At 45.5% G+C, this 20,195-nt stretch overlaps 2 protein-coding genes across 2 annotated transcripts; both read right to left on the bottom strand.

Annotated features, from left to right (window-relative positions):
* Positions 1-6,532: 6,532 nt before the first annotated feature.
* Positions 6,533-13,814, bottom strand: LOC119312587 (protein DEFECTIVE IN EXINE FORMATION 1-like). The gene is made up of 13 exons (XM_037588322.1): positions 13,573-13,814; positions 11,998-12,108; positions 11,492-11,574; positions 11,151-11,268; positions 10,872-11,083; positions 9,907-10,358; positions 9,742-9,812; positions 8,997-9,253; positions 8,509-8,690; positions 7,845-8,128; positions 7,627-7,744; positions 7,330-7,512; positions 6,533-7,238 (listed from the first exon to the last, which is right to left on the bottom strand). The coding sequence occupies exons 1-13, from the start codon at positions 13,707-13,709 to the stop codon at positions 6,921-6,923; spliced, it is 2,526 nt and encodes an 841-aa protein (XP_037444219.1). The 5' UTR covers positions 13,710-13,814; the 3' UTR covers positions 6,533-6,920.
* Positions 13,815-17,723: 3,909 nt separating this feature from the next.
* LOC119306641 (cytochrome P450 709B2-like) lies at positions 17,724-19,763 on the bottom strand. Its single transcript, XM_037582815.1, has 4 exons — positions 19,435-19,763; positions 19,130-19,353; positions 18,794-19,041; positions 17,724-18,678 (listed from the first exon to the last, which is right to left on the bottom strand). Exons 1-4 carry the CDS (start codon positions 19,697-19,699, stop codon positions 17,874-17,876), a joined length of 1,542 nt encoding a protein of 513 aa, XP_037438712.1. The 5' UTR covers positions 19,700-19,763; the 3' UTR covers positions 17,724-17,873.
* Between the last annotated feature and the right edge of the window lie 432 nt (positions 19,764-20,195).

Raw genomic sequence — 20,195 nt, 5'->3', positions numbered from 1 at the left:
TGGATTGCTAACCACCACCGGCAACTTGCTATTGATCACGGGCCCCATCCCTCCCTCTAGTTGCTTTAGAACCTTGACGGGGGGCGCCTTCTTCTGTTCAGATGAGCTCGCCTGTAGCACCAGTTGCCCCTCCCCGAGCTCCGACTTTCTAGCGTTCCCTTTAGCTCTCTGAACGGAGTCCTTTTTGATCGGACTAGTGACTTCCTCCTCTCCCCCCGTCTTCCCAACCCCTCCTCCACTAGATCGGGAGTCGCTCTTCCTCCATGACAGACTATCGCTTCCACCACTAGACCTCCCGCTCGACCGGCTAAAGCCATAGTTACGGGGGCAGCTCGAGCCTCTCCCACTCCTCCATGGTCGATCCTGCATCCACCCTTTGCGTTGACCTACGTCAGCCCGCAGCCACCTCCCAAACTGCGAGTGATCGCCCTTTTTCAGCTTGATGGCGCAGTCCTTCTCCCCATGGCCGATAGCTCACATGTGTAGCAGAAATCTAGCATGTATTCATACTCCTGTCTACACCAGTCTCTCTCCTCCTCTTCCTCCCCGCTATCCATGGCTAGTTTTCTCCACTCCAGGGATCCTTCTCCATCTTCCTCCTCATCTAGGATAAAACCCCTCATCAATGGCTTGTCAATGCGCATTCTGATTTTGATTCGAAGGAACCTGCCAATAGTTGTGTCGTCGACCCCGATATCCGCCTCCACGTACTTCCCAATGATGTTCCCAATGTCCTTGGCCGACTCCTTGTTCGTCATACCAAGAGGTAGATTGTAAACCCTAATCCATATTGGAATATTATTGTGGGTGTAGTCCTCTGGCCTCTTGCTCGGTACATAATATTCCACCATGACAAGTTCCTTATCAAACATCCATGGCCCATCTTCAATTTCCTTCCGCTTGCCTGACTCCTGGTGGAACGTGAGAATGAACTGATTTACTCCTATTTCCTTACAGCCGATCCCTTTGATCGGGCACCAGACCTTGCCGAGGGAGAGGCAGATCGCATCCGGGTGCGCCAATCTCTCAGACATAACCTTGCCAACAGCTTGCATCACCGAATCCTTCCCTTTCTCCCTTGCTGAGATCCTAACCCTAACTCCTTTCTTCTCCTCCCCCGACAACTTCAAACCCCTCATCATCCCGGCCATGTCCTTCATCTTCAAGACTTTCTCCACCCCAAGCCCCCGATCTCCTCCTAGGTTAAATTGTCTTACGACTACGTGCCCTAGGGAAGCACGTAGAAGGGTTGAAGTGTACTGGATGGCGGCGCGGTCAGCACGACTGGACGGCGGCGGATCACGAAGAACCCTAGCCTGGCCGAGCCCGATCATGATCGCCTTCGCAATCGCCCCTGGAAATCTTGGACTAAACGTGAACTGTCACCCTACGCAAATCGTCACCCTACGGGAAGGGTTGAAGAGGTGCATTTTATTTTAGGACAACATAACCTTGGGTCCTTGACATCACTTTTCCATGTTTGCAGTAAAACACCTGAGCTACACACTTGATAAAGTATGTCCTTCAGTTGATTTACAGATAGTAACTGAGATACGCCTGACATATTATCCAGATAGTAACTGAGATACGCCTAACATATTAAAAATTCGACAAAAAGAACACACACACACACACACACACACAAATCGAAAGCTGTAAAGGAAAATGCTTGACAAGAGACAAGCAAGGGACAGGATGATACCTGGAGTGTAGAAGCTCATGTAACCCGTATTTCCCCCGCGGATGAGATGACGGGCTCGTCACGTCTCCCTGCGACACGCTGGGCGTGCCTACTCCGCGGCGATGGCTGGTGTGGTTCGCCGTCAATTTCCGGACGCCGACGATCCTCGGGCCATGTCGTGGGGAGGTGGTGCTCGGCTCGCGTTTGGATTCGGTGGATCTCGTGGATGAGCGGGGGTGCATGATCGATAGGCGGTCCAGGATTGGGCTCGTGTTGGCCCCTGGCGTCACAATCGTGTTCCCCTGTCACGTCACGCGCATCGAGGAGGAAGACCTGGACGGGAGCGGCGCCTCGGGAGCCGGCAAGGGGGAAATTGCGGGCGGTGGGGGAGGAATTGCGGCCGGTGGGGGATTAAATTCGGGCACTACTAATGCCCGGGCTCCGCTCCTCCTCGACCCTTCACTTCCTCCCCTAGCCATCTCGGTTTCCTCTCTCCAGATCGGTGACTGCGGCAGCGATGGTGGAGATCGGTGAAGAGAAGCTGAGGAGGTTTGTAGGCAGGGATGCGCGGCTACGTGCTCGCCTGAGGGAGATCGGTTCGTGGTATACCAGCAAAAAGGAGATGTACGGCGAGGCGGAGGCAATTTTCGAAGGACTGACAAGGCGGCGGAGGAGCGGTCGCTGATCGGGAGGGGTGGGCACAAGCGCCCACTCCAGGTGCTGCTGTGGGCGATGGATCAGGCGGACTCACCGGTGCGAGCCGTGGCGAGGAAGTGGGTGGCATTCACCTCCTTCGAGACAGCGAATCTCGCCCCGGCCATGCGGGAGTCGGCGCTCAGATCTCGCGAGGGGGTGTTGACTCTCTCAGCTCCAAGGTCGGCTATGGCGCCGATCGAGATCCTCGAAGACCCAGTAGTGCAGCCACCACGGGAGGAGGCGCTGCAGATGGAGGTGCAGATCCCACGACGCTCAGCTTGGCTCGCCCCACCTCCGACAACACCGACCCCTCGCCGCTCGGCTCGCCTCACCGGAATCGATGCCTGAAGCCCTTGCTAGCCCGCAACCGCTTCTGGGTGCTGGCTAGCGATGATTCAGGCTCCGATTCCGATGAGGTTGATGATGCAGGTAAATATTGCGCTCCTACTTGTTCTTATTTTCCTCCTGTCAGTAGATACAGTGGGGATTCTGAGAATGTTGATACACAAAGCCAAATCAAGTTTGTGAATAGGAAAATGAAGAAAAAAATGAATAGATAAGTTCAGAGTTTGCTTTTACAAAATCAGGGGGATGCTATTGAGAAGAAATATGATAGAATGCAGATTGAATCCAGTAGTGATATGATACATATAGACTCCCCTAGTTGGGGAGTATATCATTGCAATAACGTTGATATGGCGCTCATAAAAATGAAGCCTAGAAATCCAAAAATCTGGGATTATACCAGATTTCCTGAATTCTTAAGTGACATTGAACCCGACGATGATAACCCTCCCTAAAAAACAATAATGGTTTTGGGGGAAGTGGAGATAAGATTGATAAGGATAATTTTAGGTTAGATATTCCTAAAAATTACGCGTTGGAAGAAGTGGCTGATGAAGTTTAGAGAAGAAAGGAGACTCAGAGTTTTGGGGGAAAGGCCAGAGAGGATGGCAGGAGGAAAAAAATGGTCGGAGTATTATTCTGTTGAGTTGGGCCCCAAGGTCCTCTGGCCCAGTAAGGAAGAAAGTTTTGGAGGCCCAGATGGGGGAGTGGGGGAATGGTTTATATAACAGAGGCATTCCGCCTGCGGTCCCTGAACCTGATTTCCTCCACACCCCAAACCCTAAAAATCCCAAGGCGGCGGCGAGTAGGGAAGCTGAGCCTGAGGAAGAAGATTTCGCCGGAGGAGGAGAAGAGATCATGGCCAACAGATAGAAGAGCTGGCGTCCCAGACCAGGGAGAGGAGCTGGTTTTGGAGGAAGAGGTAACTTCTTCAACAAACCCAAAAATTCTGAGAGAGGCTTTAATAGGCCTGATGGGAGAGATCAGGAGAGTTTTGAGTGGAGAAATAGAGATGGTAACTACAGAGGGGGATCTGGGACAAACAACAGTGGATCTGGAGGTGAAGGGGCATCTATGGGAAGTAGTAGAGATCTGGATAACAGGGTTGGGAATCTTGGCCCCAGCAGAGGGGGAGGGCAGCAGGAAAGAGTTCTTGGGGGATTGGAGAAATGGGATCTGGCAGTGGATTTGCAACAGTCAGTCCTGATGTCCCACAGATGGGTATGCAAGGGGGGCAAATGCAGATGGCGGGTGGTTTTCCTGTGATGAACAACCTTAGTTTCCCCCAGTTAGTGCCAATGGGAATGGGCCTTGGCCAATTTGGTTTCATGCCCCAGGAGCAAATGGCACAGCAATACCAGTATCTGCTATCCAACATGTCAAAACAAGAGACCTTGGAACTGCAGGGTCAACAAAAGGATGAAGGGGGAAAAGGAACATCAAAGAAGAAAGATGCAGGGAGCAACATCAAGGAACTGTTCTGTGTGAAGTGCAAGGAACAAGGACACCTGAAGATTGATTGCAAGAATAAGCTTTTTTGTGTGGTGTGCCAGAGAGCATCACATAACACTGAAGATTGCACAGTCTTGAAACAAGCTAAACCAGTGGCCAAATATGTTGGATATGGAGCTAGGGGCCTGGGGTGTCTTCTGGCGCAACACACTAAGGATATGGTGGCTGCTGAACACACAAATCCTATGGCACTGGTGACTGTTCACTCTGGGTAGTTAAATGAAACTACAGTTGTCTTTGGATTCTCCAAGATGTTTGAGTGGGGGTGGACCTGGAGAGCCAAATTTCATAGTCCTGCAACATTTTTGATGAGATTCCCCAATAAGACCAAATTGGTGGAGTTAAAGAACTTTGGTAAATTTACTCTGCTGGGGACAGGAGCCATGGTGGAGGTTGACTTCTGGAGTCCAGATGATAAAGTCAAAGGGAAGTTACACTTGGTGTGGATAAAAATGTGGGGTGTACCTGATACACTGAGGCATTACCTGGGAATCTGTGAGATTGGTTCTACTTTGGGGCCAGTGGTGGAGGTGGACATTGAGCACATTCATTCCAGGGAGGAGATCAAGGTGAAGGTTGGAGTGAGGGGAATACACAAGATACCAGCAGGGACTGAGATAACCACCAAGGATTTGCTTCTGTATGATATTTGCTTTGAATTTGATTCGGTAGCTGAACAGGGATGGTACAAGTTTGATGAGGGGAATAAAAGGAAAATGTTTGAATATTTGGAGCTGGAACACTTTGAGGCACAGAGAGAGAATGACATGCAGAAGAAAAGCAAGCAAACAGACACTGGGAAACAGAATGTGAGTTTAGGGAGCTTGGGCCTAAAACAGTATGAACAGGTGGTTCTGAAGTCTGGAGACAATTGTCAAAATAATGACACTGCTAAAGAAAGTGAGAAAGTAGGGATTAGTGCAGAGAGGCAGGGGAGAGAGGAGGATCTGTTATCTAGGCTACAAAAGGCAGAAGAATTGTCTGCTAGGCAGACTGCACAGTTGATATTGGAAGAAAAAAAGAGGAAGGAGATGGAGATCACTAGGAAAACCCTTGAGAAAGAAGTGAAGAGACAACATGAGTTGCTTCAAATTAATCTGAAAGGGAATGAGGATGTGAAAGGGTCACAATCTGGAGAGAGAAATATTGCTGAGGGAGAGGAAATGGAGAACTTGGATGAAGATATGCAGATTGAGGACAAACAAGAGGGGGGAGGAGAGATGACAGATCAGGAGTTGATGGAACAAGCCATTGGATTAGGATATGTTGAGCCAGTGGATTACACAGCTAGTCAAGAAACTGATTCTTTTGAGACCAAGATTATGAAGGCCGGGAAAGGTGATGTTGATCTAAAGGAAGAAGAGGAGGAGCGAAGGAGGTGCCTTAGGCTGAAAGGCAAGGAAGATCGAAATATCACTGAGCTAGCAAAGGAAAGGGTTGCTAAGAAGGACAATTATGGTAAGCTAAATAATAACGAAAGTTTTCCAAATTCTGATAGTTTCTTTCAGAAAGTTGCTGAGGGGATTGGGGTGAAACTAGGAAATAATCCTGATATGAGTAAACATAATGTTGAATTGATAAAAAAAAGTGGAACAGGCTAGAATTGATCTATGGTTGTCTGATTTTAATAGAGAACAAAAACAAGCTGTAATGCCTGAAGAGGCTGAGATCATTGATACTGGGGATTACACCCCAAAAGATCTCTTAGATCAGGGGGAAGATGGGGAAGATGATAGAGAGGATGATGATTGAGAGATAGTCAGAGAGCTTTTTTCATCTAGAAAAGAGATGGGAGGAAGAATAATAATAAAACCACCAGGGGTTCTGGGGTTAAAACTGCCTACGCTGTTAAAATTTTGGAATCTACGTTGGTGTTGCAGTTTGGAAACTGCGACCCTGACCGGTGTTTTGTACAAACATCATTGCCATTGCAGCTTTTTTAATAGAGAAAGAATATTACACACAAGCCAAGCCACTTATGAACTCTACTTCTACAAATGTATGCATATTTTGACCCAAGAAAGTAAAGACTTCGAGAAAATTGGTTCCAGCATTCCCCGGTAGCATCTCAGATCTCACGCACAAATGCGGCCTGCTAGACTGAGAATTCGCCTTGGAAAGTTGACTGAAAACAATCTGGTCTAGACATCGAGACTGGTGCAAGTATAAATGGGCTAATAGATCTTCATCTAGTAAAACAAAAACAACAAAGGCCAGCATATATTTCCTCATTCCCTGACATCTGTTTTCGGATAAAAAACAGAAACCCAGCAGTTAAGAATCTGGACGCTTGTGGCCTTGCACATAAACAAGCTCCGGACATCACAAGAAACTGAAGAAATACAGACCAGCGCCTGAAGCCGAACAACAAAAACAGGGACCCCTTGAGTACATACATCAGGTTGACAGAAAAATAGGGTCACGATGAACAGCGCGTCACATCATCAGTTAGAAAATAATTCAAGTGTGTCACAAAATTCTTCCTCAAAACTCAACTGTATTTCTATACTGTAAAACTATATCTGCCCTGCCGAACTAGTTAACTGATGGATGGGGGAGCGGCGAACAGGATTTCTGATCTCATGGTGCAGACTGCGCTCGCTCCCCGGTATGCTACGGTGTGCAGAGGTCCTGTCATGGGAGAGCCGGCAGGCCAGCCCCTTCACCTGCTTCACCGCGGGAACCACTAATCGATGTTGTTCCGCGAAAACGATGGCAACGGTGCGCCTTCTTGGGGCCGTAGGATGACGAGGAGAAGGAACATCCCGAGCATCGGCAGAACCACAAGCCATTTCAGCAGCTTAAAGTAGTGCACGTGGAAGGTGAGCGAGTACTCGTCGGCGAAATGCAGCCCGTGTTTGTCCACCATCTCCACGAGCACAGTTCCTGTGGTTCTGACGGGCACGGTGGGGAGCTGCATCCGCTTGTGTCCTGGTTCATTGTAGACTTCACTGACCACAATGCTCCTGTCTCCCTGGTAATTCCCGGGGACGAGTAGAGTTACCTGAAACCCAGAAGTAGAATGGAGATAGTTTGGAGTTAGTAAAAGTATTTGGTTTGTCCGTCAGGTGAGGTTTTGGGCTGACAGGATGTACCGTGACATTGTAAGGAGCTTGATTCCCATAGGGAACCCTGTACTTGTCTACAATCTCAAATTCGACCCAGAAATGTTTACCCTCTTCGTCACGGAATGTCCTGGAACCATGCTTAACATAAATACCTTGACGGTTGTGCCTATATGCAGCATTATTCCTTCCTTGGTTTGATGATCTCCATTCCTACAACCAAGTTAGAATGAGAAGTAACCTTGTTACCATGCTTTTTATCCTCTATTTATAAACCAAGCTCAAGCAGAAGTTGCAAACAGTCCACCAAGGCTAAGCATCGCCTACCTTGAGAGGATGGTGTGGTGAGGGAGTGGAGAAGCAAAAGACATTGCCATTCATGGTAGTAACAATGAGATCAAGGTCATCTCCGCCATCCACATTGTCCGCCAAAACCATAGTGTACCTGTCAATGTGCAAAGCAGTGAGCTCATTTTGGTGAAATGCAAGTACAATATCCAAAAATGCAACCAAATGTCTTTAGGAGCAGAGAAGAAACAGCATACGAGGTCTCTCCAATGTCAACAACATCTGCACAGCCACTAGAGCCCTCGATCAAATACAGATAACCATCAAAGGACGTAGTAGCAAGGGTTAGTCCTTGCGTCTTTTCTCCACGTTTGCTCATGTCAACTAACAAGACAGGACTCATGATCCTTCCATGTGTTCTATATGGGAAAGGCTGAACTTTTGAGCCATCCTTTCCACTAAGAACGTAGATGTTTCCCGATACAGTTGGGACCACAATATCAGTGTGGCCATCTCCATTGACATCCCCGACAGTAGGTCGCTGTCATCACATGATCATAACAATCAGATTGAATATAGAAAAGCCTAGATGAAACAAAGTAAAGAAGACGAAGATGCTGCGATAGAAATACGTCTGTGTGATAAACTTTATTTTAACTAAAACAAAATATGATGTTTTCAATCCGTCTTGAACAATTTTTAATAGTACCAGAAGGCAGAATGGTTGAATATTAAGGAGATTGAAGCAAGATTCTGGATGAACCATATTATCCTGAGCTAAACTAGGCAAGCAACTTCAGCATGTGTAGCCATTGCAGAGTATAGATTGTAAGAGACATGGGTTACATTGGTATATGAATAGACAACCAAATTTATATAAGCATTCAGCTACCACCGTACAAAGAATAGGGTGAAACTTGCCTGTGGAACAAGGCTCTTCAGATGCACCTCCCAGATTTCGTCTCCCTCTGCAGTCCAAGCTGCTACATTACCATGCACATCAGCAGTGACCATCTCGATCTTACCATCATCATTGATGTCTGCTGCAATGATGGGTGCATGGATCTCAGCCATCTCAAGGGGGAAATTTTTCCTAGTCTTACCTATATTAACAAATCAACAACAAAGAGCTCATGGTTACTTCACATATATCAGCACATCAAAGATAAAAGTATGAACAATGTGGAAATTCACTGTTTTCCCTATGAGGATATCAGTGGATTATAAACGAATTTTCCAAATGAAAAATAGCATGATAAAAACTGGTTATACTTTACACCAGGTCTTGTACAATTCTAGTGAAGAAACACTAGGCTACGAGAGTTAAATGTAGGCAGTATATGAGATGACAGCTCAGGCTAAATCTGCTTTTGGATGCAATACTACACATTATAAGGTTAAGAATTTACCGTGATGATCAAGAACATAAAACAAGCCATAGGAAGTTCCAACAAGGATATCCAAATTTCCATCACCATCCAAATCAACCACAGTTGGAGACGAATATGCATGGGCAAGGAATTTCCCACTTTCGGTACTCAAATCGAGTTCTGCTGTCCATTTTACTTGTTTTGTATCAAGGTTAAAAACAACTATACTGCTTGCAATATATTTTCCTATGTCAATCCCTCCTAGCTCTTTTAAATGCTCTGCGTTATCATAATACCTGCCAGTAAAAGACAGCAGATTACTAGGCTGCAAAAGGAACACCACCACGGTAACACAGGCAATATATAATGAAGTGCTCGCGTTGCGGTTGGAAATTTTGCATTAAGAAAAAACATTTCAATCATAACGAAAAGATAGCACAGCAAGATAAAAAAAACACCTAGCTTTTGCTTTAGTACCTGTATTCATTACTGGAACAAGCATGATATAGAACAAAAACAATCAAAGCAAAGCATAAATTTAGTCAGGGAAGCAAATGCACAATCTAACTGAGACTAGCTATAAGCACCATCAACCAACCAGTCCATGCTAAGAGAGAACAAAGGGGTCCTATTTTTGCAAAAATAATCTTGGAGAGAATTAATGAAATGCAACATAGGAAATCACAAATAAACTGGCACTCAGAGCTTCTTATTTATGAGTCATCATCCAGATGTCATGAGCAACACGCACGAAATGCATTAGTAGCAGAGAAAGCAGCCTTACTCGCGGTCAAAGAAGTAAGATACAGCAATAACCATTTCTTGTACACCGTCATTGTCAATATCTGCAATTACCTGTAGAAAAAATGGCAACAAAGTAACCAACTCAAGAACATTACTAGAACAATCATCAAAATTTATGTTAAACGGAACAAAAACGTTCACTTACTGGGGTCGACAATATGTGAGCATCTATGCTCACATAATCTTCCGCTTTCTCATGCTCTTGTTCTGTCCAATCCTCGTCTCCCCACCAGGTCTCATTGACATAATCATCATAATCATAACTGTACTCTTCAGGGAGATCTTCTGCATCCCGAAACAAATCAAATGATGCATTAGCTTCCTCCTCTAAAGGCTCATCATTTTCAACAGTTGATTCTCCTGTTGTTCCTGCATCACTTCCATGAGTTTCTGCACTTCCCGTTTGATCATCACTTTTATCTGCTGTTTGAAGCAACCTTCTCTGAGCATGTGATGCACTCTCTGTCGTGGTTTTCGGATTTTTTGGCAACTCTGGATTCTCCTTTTCAGTGGTAGGATTAGGTTTTGCTTCGGATGACTGCAGCTCAGATGGATGTTTCAAGGGATCAGCTCCCTGTGGTGTGTTGGTTGTACTTCCTACAGTAATAAACAGAAAACGTCAAAATGCATCCTTCCTGCATCCACACACCCACAGCAGGACGGCATGGATAGTCCACTACCCACATCAGAGTAGTGCAATGATTACTGTGTGCATGTAATGTCGAATTTCTTTTAAACATTATCAATCCTCATACTGGTGAGTGGTGACAACAGACAAATTGTACATTTATATACCAACTCAAATATGTGAAAAAGTGAACTGTACAATCTACAAATATAAGTGAGCCTAGTCGACAAATATGTTCACCAAACAGCAATACTTTGTGGTGGGGGATCAAGACAACGTTTTTTAGTTTTCTCAGAGGGAAAAACACCAACACCAAACTAATAGCCCCTGATTCAAATGTAAAGAAACAGTACATGTAACTTCCGCGAAGCCTACCAGATACAAATTGCTAGAGAAAAATCTATACATCCAAATGCAAAAATAAAACAAGGCATTAGTATAGACCAGTGAGAGATGTGGCATCAGATTATAAGCTAACTTACGCGACTGAGGTTCCTTTGAAGATTCATCACCAACTGATTTGTCCTGAATATTTGGGTGAGATTCCTCAGAAGCAGCTTGTTTCGCAATTGAACTGTCATTAACATCCGGGTGGGAACGGTCTACTGGATCAGAATTTAGCCCAACGTGCCAATCTTTATGAACTTTCCTACGAGGTACCTCTAGCTTGTCCATCATCAGATAACCTGATATCCTACATAACAAACAAATAAAGATCCGCATGTTCATAGAAAAAAAAAGCCACATATTGAGTTCCTTACCTGAAGAAATTCACTACACCATTGTAAGTAGCCAACACTATTTCCCGTGTGCCATCCTTGTCAATGTCATAGAGAAGAGGACTTGAATGAACATTTGACTGGTGAAACGCAGGCCATCCTGGAATTAGTGTTTCAACAAATATATATTTAATTAAAAAGAAAAGTAAACCATACCAATTAAAAGAACGATATGGATAACAGATATTCAACTGAAAGTTCTTCAGGACATAGCAGGGAGTTAGCGTATCTTAAACTAATATAATATAGTTTGGTTAGAAAAATTCGAGAATATGTAACAAAGAGCTCAGCATAGCATGCCAAATGATAGGATGAAGCCTCACCTGGTAGTTTGTCTCCATCGGAACCTTCAAGCACTTCTAAGTAATGGACAAACGATGGCACCACTACTTCCAACTTTCCATCACTATCACAACAAAAAGAAGTTCATGCAAGTGTGTTTGAAATAGAATTATAAAAAGATAGAAGGCGCTAAGGCAGCAACTGGAAGGAAAAAAAATGTGCATGCATCTGACATTTAATTATTTAATAAGTCAAATTTAGCATGTCTATGAAATGCTTGCACTTTGGACTTTGTAAGCTAAAACCATATAGGGGGGACAAGCTGCAGCTACTCTGTTTATGGTGATGATGTACTTATCTGATTTACCACATTATTACTATAGTGATCAAACAGAGGGAACGCACTACTCTTTACAGAGCATGGAGCGATAATTTCGTCTTTAGGTAAGCAAAAAAGGATGGAAACATGAAATGATCAAGTACATATGACACAGACCAGTGTGATACTAATGGCAGAAAGAGGCTAAATAACTTCTCAAGCATATACCTGTTGATATCAGCAATCAGTGGACTTGCATAAATGCTGGAACTAACTTCAGTCTGCCATCTCAGCTCCACGTGTTTTGGACACTTGGTGCTCAACAATGCATCTTCATCACTACAGAAGGTTTACAGATGTTATATTGTAAAGTGTATACATCAAGCCATACAGATTGCTGACATTATTTGCCTATGCACCTTTGAAATATGTAATGTGCATAATGGTTAGAACTTAGAACAACACATGTCCTCTGGTCTAACTAAATCACTAAATTAAGTTGTGTGCTTGTACCATTTGCAAGTCAGCAGGTGTGCACATAAATCAGGTCATGGATAAAAGAGCTTCACTTAAGTTGGAGTCTTCTTTAGTGAAAGAAAAAAATAACTACACATCAATAATTTGAACAAAAACGTATATTAATCTAACAAACCAAGATACTCCGTTTACAGATATAAAATGTAGTAAGCATTCTATTAAATAACTATGCATTGTGCTCCCTGTATGGTGTTTTCTAGCAGTTTTAAGAATTAATGTGCCAGTGAAATTCAGGAGCAGCAAAAGCATTAGCATCCTTGATATCTAATGCCACATGATATCTATGTGGACAAGTTCGAAGCTATTTTTAGTTCTATCCGAGATCAGCAGATGTTCCAGGCAACAATTTTGCAGAAGCCATACATGGATCCCATGATTTTTCTGTGAATTTCAGGAGATACTCGTGTTTTATCGCAACTTTCACTGTAAAGAGCTATCATAAAACTACACTTCTAAGAGGCGTCAGTGAAGTTCTTACTAGGTTTTGGTCGTAGGCCTCACAACCAAAATCAAGCAAGAGTTTTTCACCTTTTCAGCTCACTATTTTGTCTTTTCATTCTCTTTCTAGGTTGGGTGTGGTAGAGGGGGGGCTGTAAGAGCTTAGTGGGTTTTAACTCTTATGGGAACATGGGATATGAGCACAATTGCTGGGAAAAAATTCCCCAGGGCCCGATGGTCCCTCAGTTTGATAGGTGAGGTCATGCAATCAGATTATGTGCATCATATGTGCAGGCCAAATGGAGCTCAGGTTCATACTTAAGCAACCAGACCAATGTGTATCAGGATTGGGAATAGCATTCTTCTGCACAAGTAGCCTGCTTAACTATAACATGACATAGAACATCAGGTTCAGATGCGATGAGTTCATTGCACCTTATAGATCAACTAGCAATGTGAAATGTCAATACTCAACTCGTACACAATAATTTAAGCACTGAATATATCAATTACAGAAATCATACAGTGGTTTAACATAGTTTGTGGGCATAGCGTCATTCTAAGCATAAACAGAGCCTCTGGCGTGAAGGCATGAACAGAGCACTGGCACAGCGATCACAAACAAACTGGTTGAGGTCAACAACAGCAACGAGGCTACGAGGAACCGCGCAGGAAATGGTTCACGCCAACGGATACAGCGAGACTAGCAGAAACGACGGAAGCTAACATATCATCTGATCGTTTCCGGCGCCAGGGATCTAGCAGCGATCCCGAATTTAGAGCGGCGAGCGGGGAGGGGCGGCTGGGCAGTGGGGGAGCGCGACTCACAGGTGGGGGTAGCCGAGCATGTCGTCGCTGGCCTCGCGCTGGCGGAACTTGTTGGTCGTGTTGGCAGCATCCTCCCCCGCGGCGGCCGCGCCCACCGCGAGGAGGGCGCACACGGCGAGGGCGAGGAGGGGACGCATCTGCGGCCGGCGGAGCCTGGGGGTCCGCGGGGCGGCGGTCGCGACGCGCCGCGACGAGGCGGCGGCGAGGGGGGAGGAGATCTCGGCCCGGCGGGCGAGCGGCAGAGCGGGGGTGGAGTGGTGGGGGAGTCGGAGGGAGCGAGCAGGGGGACGAACTCGGAGCGAGCCGCTCGTCGGGGTGGAACGCTGGAATGGCGGAGGAAACGAGGGGGGTTTGTGTAAAGCTGCGGGTCATTTTGGTCTCCTCTCTCTGATGCGTGGGCCCAAGGTGACTGGCCTGACTGGTGGGTCCCCTCACCCGGAGTGCTTCGTAGCACAAATCAGATTCTTGGTTTTCACCAGGATTTTGCATTAATTAACTTACAATTCTCTTCTACTTTTTTTCAAAAAATTATACTCTTTATTGCAAGATATCATCATATTATCTTTTACAAAAGTATCAACAATCTTTATGAATGGATCTTTCATCCGCCCTGCACATACCTTACTTCTAACTACTTTGGCTAAATCATGGGCAGTACAATTAGACTCCCTAGGAGCATGCTAAAAAATAATATGCGGAAAATCACAGGCAAGGTATATATATATATATATATACTGTTGTCGATAGACCGAAAGAGCAGCCTATATTCTTCATTGTCCCTATCACCTTGAAGTTATCGGAGTTTACCTCTAAGCGGTTAAACCTAGCTGTAGCAAATTGAGACCAAATCGTAAAGCCAGTGCCTCGGCCATAAACGCATCTATGCACCAAATCGATTTCCCCATTTCCTGGCGTGACGAATCTGCCATTCAAGTATCTGATTACAGCGTCATACGAGACCTTGAGTAAGTTTGGGTTAAAAGCCCCATCCATGTTTAGCTTCACATAATTGTTCCTTTGTCTTTCCCTGCCATGTCGCTTGATCGTCGCCTTTCCATCACTCGCCATAGTATAGTTAGGAACCAAAGCTCTGATTGTCATTGCTATGAACGTAGGTTTTTGGACATTTTCATTATGCACTAACGTTCTCCTCTCACCGTAAATACCAGGAACCAATAGCAATTTTTTCGTTGAATTTCCTAGACCAAGGACCACATATTCTTTGGCTGGTTGTAGCAATAAATATTCTAGCACAACTTCTCCCCGCATGATCCACATCACATGCTTTATCCATAGCAAAGTCCAAACCCGGTTAGTGACATACCTCTTTAGCTTTTGCACAAGTGAATAACATGTGCTTGGTATCCTCCGCTCTTATACCACATGTAGGACATTGCCCACTGACTTTTATATGCCTGTTAGCCAAAGTCACTCGACATGGTAGTGATCCTAACAAAGTTCGCCAGAGAAATTTTTTAACCTTGACTCCAGATAGTCCTCATATTGGTGAATTCTGTGAGGGTCCGACTGTATTTTCTCTAGATATTATGTGTCCATATTGGTTGTGCCACTCTGCAAAGTATGTCGATCTCACTGAGAATCTTCTATTTTTGAATAAGTTTCATGCTACAAAATCAAACATATCAAATTCAGGCAACGGAATCGCAAGGATCCACACCATATCAACTTGTCAGAATGTTTGAGAAACCAACTCTTCATCCCAATGACCCGTATCAGGGTCAATGAAATCACTTAATTTTGATAGTAAATTGCCCCCACGAGCCGTGATCACTTTCTTGGTAGGTGAGTTAGGGATCCATTCATCATCCAAACATTGATCTGATTACCATCACCGATCATCCATATATGACCTTTTTAGTGTCTGCACCCTTGACATAATACTTTAATTTGCCATGTGGGAATGAGGCTCTCTTTTTTAGAGTTGCATTCAAAATATCACAATCCAGATAATATTTGGATTTGAGAACACGAGGACAAAAGGAATCCGGATTATCAATTAATCTCCAAGCCTATTTCGCCAACAGGGCTAGGTTAAAACAATGAATATCTCGAAATCCCATTCCACCTTCTTTCTTTGGCACACACAACTTCCACCATGCAAGCCAGTGCATTCTCCTATGAGTGCCATCGTCACCCCACCAATAATGCAACATCACGTCTGTAATTCCTTTACAAGTATGTTTTGGAATTTTGAAAGCCGACAGTGCATAAGATGATATAGCACGCACATTGATTTGAGTAGCACTTCCTTTCCTCATGTTGAAAGTTGCATTTCCTTCCATCCCACAATTCTTTTCATAACTCGATCCACCAAAAACTGGAAACAATCTGTCTTATGTAAACCCACAGTGAATGGTAAGCCTAGATAAATATCTGATAGTGCATCGGTCATTATATTCAAACTGCTGCAAATTTGTTCCTTCATCTCAACTCTAGTATTAGGTATAAAAAACACACTTGACTTGTCCACACTAAGTTTATGTCCCGAAGCGGCACAATATGATGCAAAAATTTCTTTCAAACACTCAGCATTCTCAATATTGGCCTTCATCGGGATTAATGAATCATCTGCAAACAATAGATTAGTGATGGTTGGCGCTTCCCTACACACCTTTACTCCCTCAAGCTTTCCTTCCTCCTCGGCTTTATTAAGCAAAGCAGTTAATCCTTCAGTACATACAGAAACAAATAAGGCGATAATGGAACGCATTGTCTCAAGCCTCTAGACGGTTTAAAAGTTGTTCTGAGTTAAAACGTATACGGTATTCCATTGTACTAACACATTGCATAACCAGTTTAACCCACTCCTCATGAAATCCCAATTTCAGCCGAATACCTTCCAGAAACGGTCATTCAACCCAGTCATATGCCTTATGCATGTCCAGCTTCACCGCACACCAACCATTATGTCCCTTTCTCCTGTCCTTTATCACATGAAAACTTTTATAAGCTACCAAGACATTGTTTGTGATTAGATGCCCACGAACAAAAGCACTATGCATTGGGCTAATAATGTCTGGTAAAAAAGCTTTCAGCCTTGCTGCTAGCATCTTTGAGATTACATTGCATATACTGATAGGCCGAAATTGAGTCACTTTCTCCGAAGAATTTAATTTTTGGAGCAAAACTATAGGCCGGACAATTCTCTTCTACTTAATTATTGAATGAGAGAAATATTTTGCCTCTGTTTTAAATATTTTTTTCACCAAGCCATGTATCTCCCGGCAAACCAAGAGGATGAGGAGATTATATTTGAAGTTTTAAAAAAGTCAAAAGCAACTCAGCATGAAAGTTTTATCCAGTAGGTCTCATGACTTAGGGTTTGCTCTCCTCTGCCAAGGACTTTCTTCGACATAAGTCCAACATATCTACTGTTGCACATTTAGTTATATCCGGGTTTATTTGTACGACACATGTTAAAAGCCATTCGTCACTTTTGCTTCATGGGTTGTGGCCATCGATCTCAACTTTCTACAAAAATCGGACACCAAGGTGTTGTATCATGCTGGAGCGTACTACGGGGATGGCTTATCCACTCGCCTGACCTTGGCGATGACTTGGTGCCTGGGTATTTATTGGTTTAAGGTTTTAGGGTTCAATGGGGGTGCCAAGAAAAACTTGAGTGTAAGTAGCAAGATCGATGCCCTAGCAGAACCAAAGATGATCGATGACATGTTGTGGGGATTGGTTTGGAGAAAGAGGAGTTCAGAGTAAAAAAAAGAGGAGTTTGAAGGTGTTGTTTTTTAAGAAACAAAAGATGTGGCGAATGAATGAATCGAATGGATGGCGGTTGCACTGCATAGGAAGAATCACTTCACATCTCATACTTTCTTTGCTCACATGAGGGTTGCGGTCCAGAAGATCAAATTCTGCGCCTTGGGGGCTCTTTTGTATTATCCAGTGTTTCTTGCCTAGGGGATTGGTTGAAGATTTTAGAAGGCGACTTCATGGACTTAGGATTTCTCAAAGTTCGGACAAAGCACATATTAAGATGACAATTTTTCATACAAAACACTATAGGAATCATTGAACATGAAGTGTTGCATTGTCAGCAAGCCCAAGTTGTCGTGTGGGTTGGAGGGGCGGTAAATTCACCGTGCTTGCATGAATTATTTGCAACTAGTCAGCTAGCAACATCAATGTAGTTGAATGTGTGGGGTTTCTGAGCCCAAACAAGAGCTTATAGCGGTTACACAAACATATCTAGTGTACAACATAAACTATACCCTAGTCAAACAAATATAAAATCTTGTGTTATACTCAACACATTACACATGCCTCTACATCTCTAGGCTCTTGAGGACCATGGGAAGACCAAACTTGGGCCGTAGTGTGATCACGTCCATGGGGGCATGGACATACTTAGGGGATAGGAAGAAGGAGAACCTCTGAAGAATCATAACGATCACAATCTTGGCCTCGATCATCGCGAAGTTTTGCCCAATGCACGACCTTGGCCCACCAGAGAAAGACAAGAATGCATTAGGATGCTTTGCTGCCCGCATCACTCCGTTTTCGAACCTGAGAGGATTGAATTCATGGACATCCTCTCCCCATACCTCCTTGTCACGGTGTATCGTCGCGATGGGGATGGTCAGGACCGTGCCTTTGGGCACCGTGATGCCACCGACCTCAAGATCTGAACCTGCCTTTCTCTGAATGGTCGACAAAGGACTGTATAACCTAAGAGTTTCTAGCAGGAACACGTTGATTAGCTTCAATTTGTTGAGCACGTCACCGGCGGGAACCTCATTACCGCACTCTCTCACCACCTCCGCCCTGAGCTTCTGCTGCCATTCTGGATGTGTGCTCAACAAGAACATGGTCCATGAAAGCATGTGCGAGCTAGTGTCGTGGCCAGCGAAGAAGAAGGTCTTGCACTCGTCTATGATCTCGTCCATGCTTAGAAGCGGTTCCTGGCCGTGCTCCTCCGGAGTGCACGCCTCCAACATCAGCCCGAGCAGGTCGTTCCCGTACCCCATGGTGTCCTTGGTTGCGAGCCGACTCTTGATGATGTCGGTGAGCATGCCCCTCACCTCCTTGTCGAGCCTCCATATCTTGAGGTTCTTTTGCGTTGGCAGGTACCTGATGACCATCGAATTCCATGAACACATGCATGCTCCAATATACAGATTATAATCTTGCAGTATCGTTTTGAACCAAGTTACAAAATGAAAAAAGGAAGCAAGTAGTTAAGCACCTAAATGCCCGGATTTGGACATTGTAAACGGTGGAGAAGGCAAGGAATAGGAGCTCCCTCTGCGCGAGAAAGACTCGCTTCCCCTCTCTGTAGCTAGCTCCGAACGCCGTGTGGGAAATGACATCCGCGGTGAGCTCCTCGAACTGGCTGCCCAGCTCGATCTCCGCCGCGCCGCCTCCCTCGTCCACCTTCGCTTTCCACTCCGACATGATTGACCCGGCACAGTCCGACATGGTCGCCGTCATCACCTGTCGCTCGTGCCATACCAATGGCAGCTGTTAAGTTAGCGCTGGAGCTGGATGACGCACGTCGATCGTGTGGTTCCTGCGTACGTACCTTGAGCTTGTCCATGTTGAAGGCAGGGTGGACGACCTTGCGGTGGCGCTTCCACTCGTCGCCGTCCGCGAACACGAGCCCCTTGCCGAGCAGGCGGGCGATGTGCGGGTTCCCGGTGTTCTTGGGGTACAGCCCGGTGCGGTCCAGGAGCACCTGGCTCACCATGCTCACGTCCGCCACGCACAGGGTCGGCCGCGCTCCGAACCAGTACAAGAACGTGCGTCCTGCAGTGCACAGACCACAGAGCACAGGGTCGGCATGGAATAATGGAAGGAATTACAGATGCAGGCCGATGAGTTTGGTACCGTGGACGGGGATCCATTCGCGCATGTGAGGCTGCACCATGGGGACAAGGTCGTGGGAGCCGACGTCCAGCACGGCGCCGGCGGTGGCGGCGCGGAGCCGCTTGATCTCGCCGAGGTTCCCGGCCAGGAACCTGTAGCCCGGCCCGGCCACGCCCTGCGCGCGGAGCTGCCGGGCGATGGCGCGCGGCCTCCACACCAGCGCGCTCAGCACCCACGTTGCCAGCACCGCCGCGGCCGCCGCCACAACCGCCCACACGAAATCCATCGGTGGCTAGACCTGCAGCTTGCACGCACGCACGGCTCGGTGCGGTGGCGGAGAAGAAAATCTGAAAATGTCAGCGACGACCGACCTGCATGTACGCCTGCGCTACTGCCTGTGAGCTGAGAGTGACCGGGAAATGCGTGCGAATGCAGCCAAAATTTTCATCGATCTCGTGCACGCAAGCGACCAGATCCGCCATTGCAGCCGAGACATTTCATTTCTATACAGTGGGGATCCAGGCGCAGATTTCAGTGACATCGTCCCCTCGTGCCCCGTTGACTAAGTAATTAACTAGCCTTTCTTTGCAGTGCTGAGCAGGATTAGATGATGGTACATGGATTAACAATTAGTCAATTATTAGTCCAACATGTCGAAAGTAAATAAAACAAAGAAAATAAACTGTCAAGATAACATCATACACAAAACAAATGACTTGTGCATACGTCTAGATATACCCTTTTGTGCATATGTATATGTATTCAATCTCTTGTAATTGTCT

The sequence above is a fragment of the Triticum dicoccoides genome, chromosome 5B, assembly GCF_002162155.2.
Source record: "Triticum dicoccoides isolate Atlit2015 ecotype Zavitan chromosome 5B, WEW_v2.0, whole genome shotgun sequence".
NCBI classification, from domain to species: Eukaryota; Viridiplantae; Streptophyta; class Magnoliopsida; order Poales; family Poaceae; genus Triticum; species Triticum dicoccoides.
The sequence above is the reverse complement of the archived record's forward strand: the minus strand, read 5'-3'. Positions and strand labels throughout refer to the sequence as shown.

Bases quoted from the DNA above. Each gene is read 5' to 3' on its own strand.
- LOC119312587 (XM_037588322.1), bottom strand. From the start codon at position 13,709: ATGCGTCCCCTCCTCGCCCTCGCCGTGTGCGCCCTCCTCGCGGTGGGC. The intron at 11,575-11,997 runs GTATATGCTTGA...TTGTTGTGATAG, and splicing joins CTGATTGCTGATATCAACAG to TGATGGAAAGTTGGAAGTAG. The intron at 8,129-8,508 runs GCAAGTTTCACC...ATGTGATGACAG, and splicing joins TGAAGAGCCTTGTTCCACAG to CGACCTACTGTCGGGGATGT.
- LOC119306641 (XM_037582815.1), bottom strand. From the start codon at position 19,699: ATGGATTTCGTGTGGGCGGTTGTGGCGGCGGCCGCGGCGGTGCTGGCA. The intron at 19,042-19,129 runs GTACGTACGCAG...CACGAGCGACAG, and splicing joins TCAACATGGACAAGCTCAAG to GTGATGACGGCGACCATGTC. The intron at 18,679-18,793 runs GTGCTTAACTAC...GATGGTCATCAG, and splicing joins GTCCAAATCCGGGCATTTAG to GTACCTGCCAACGCAAAAGA.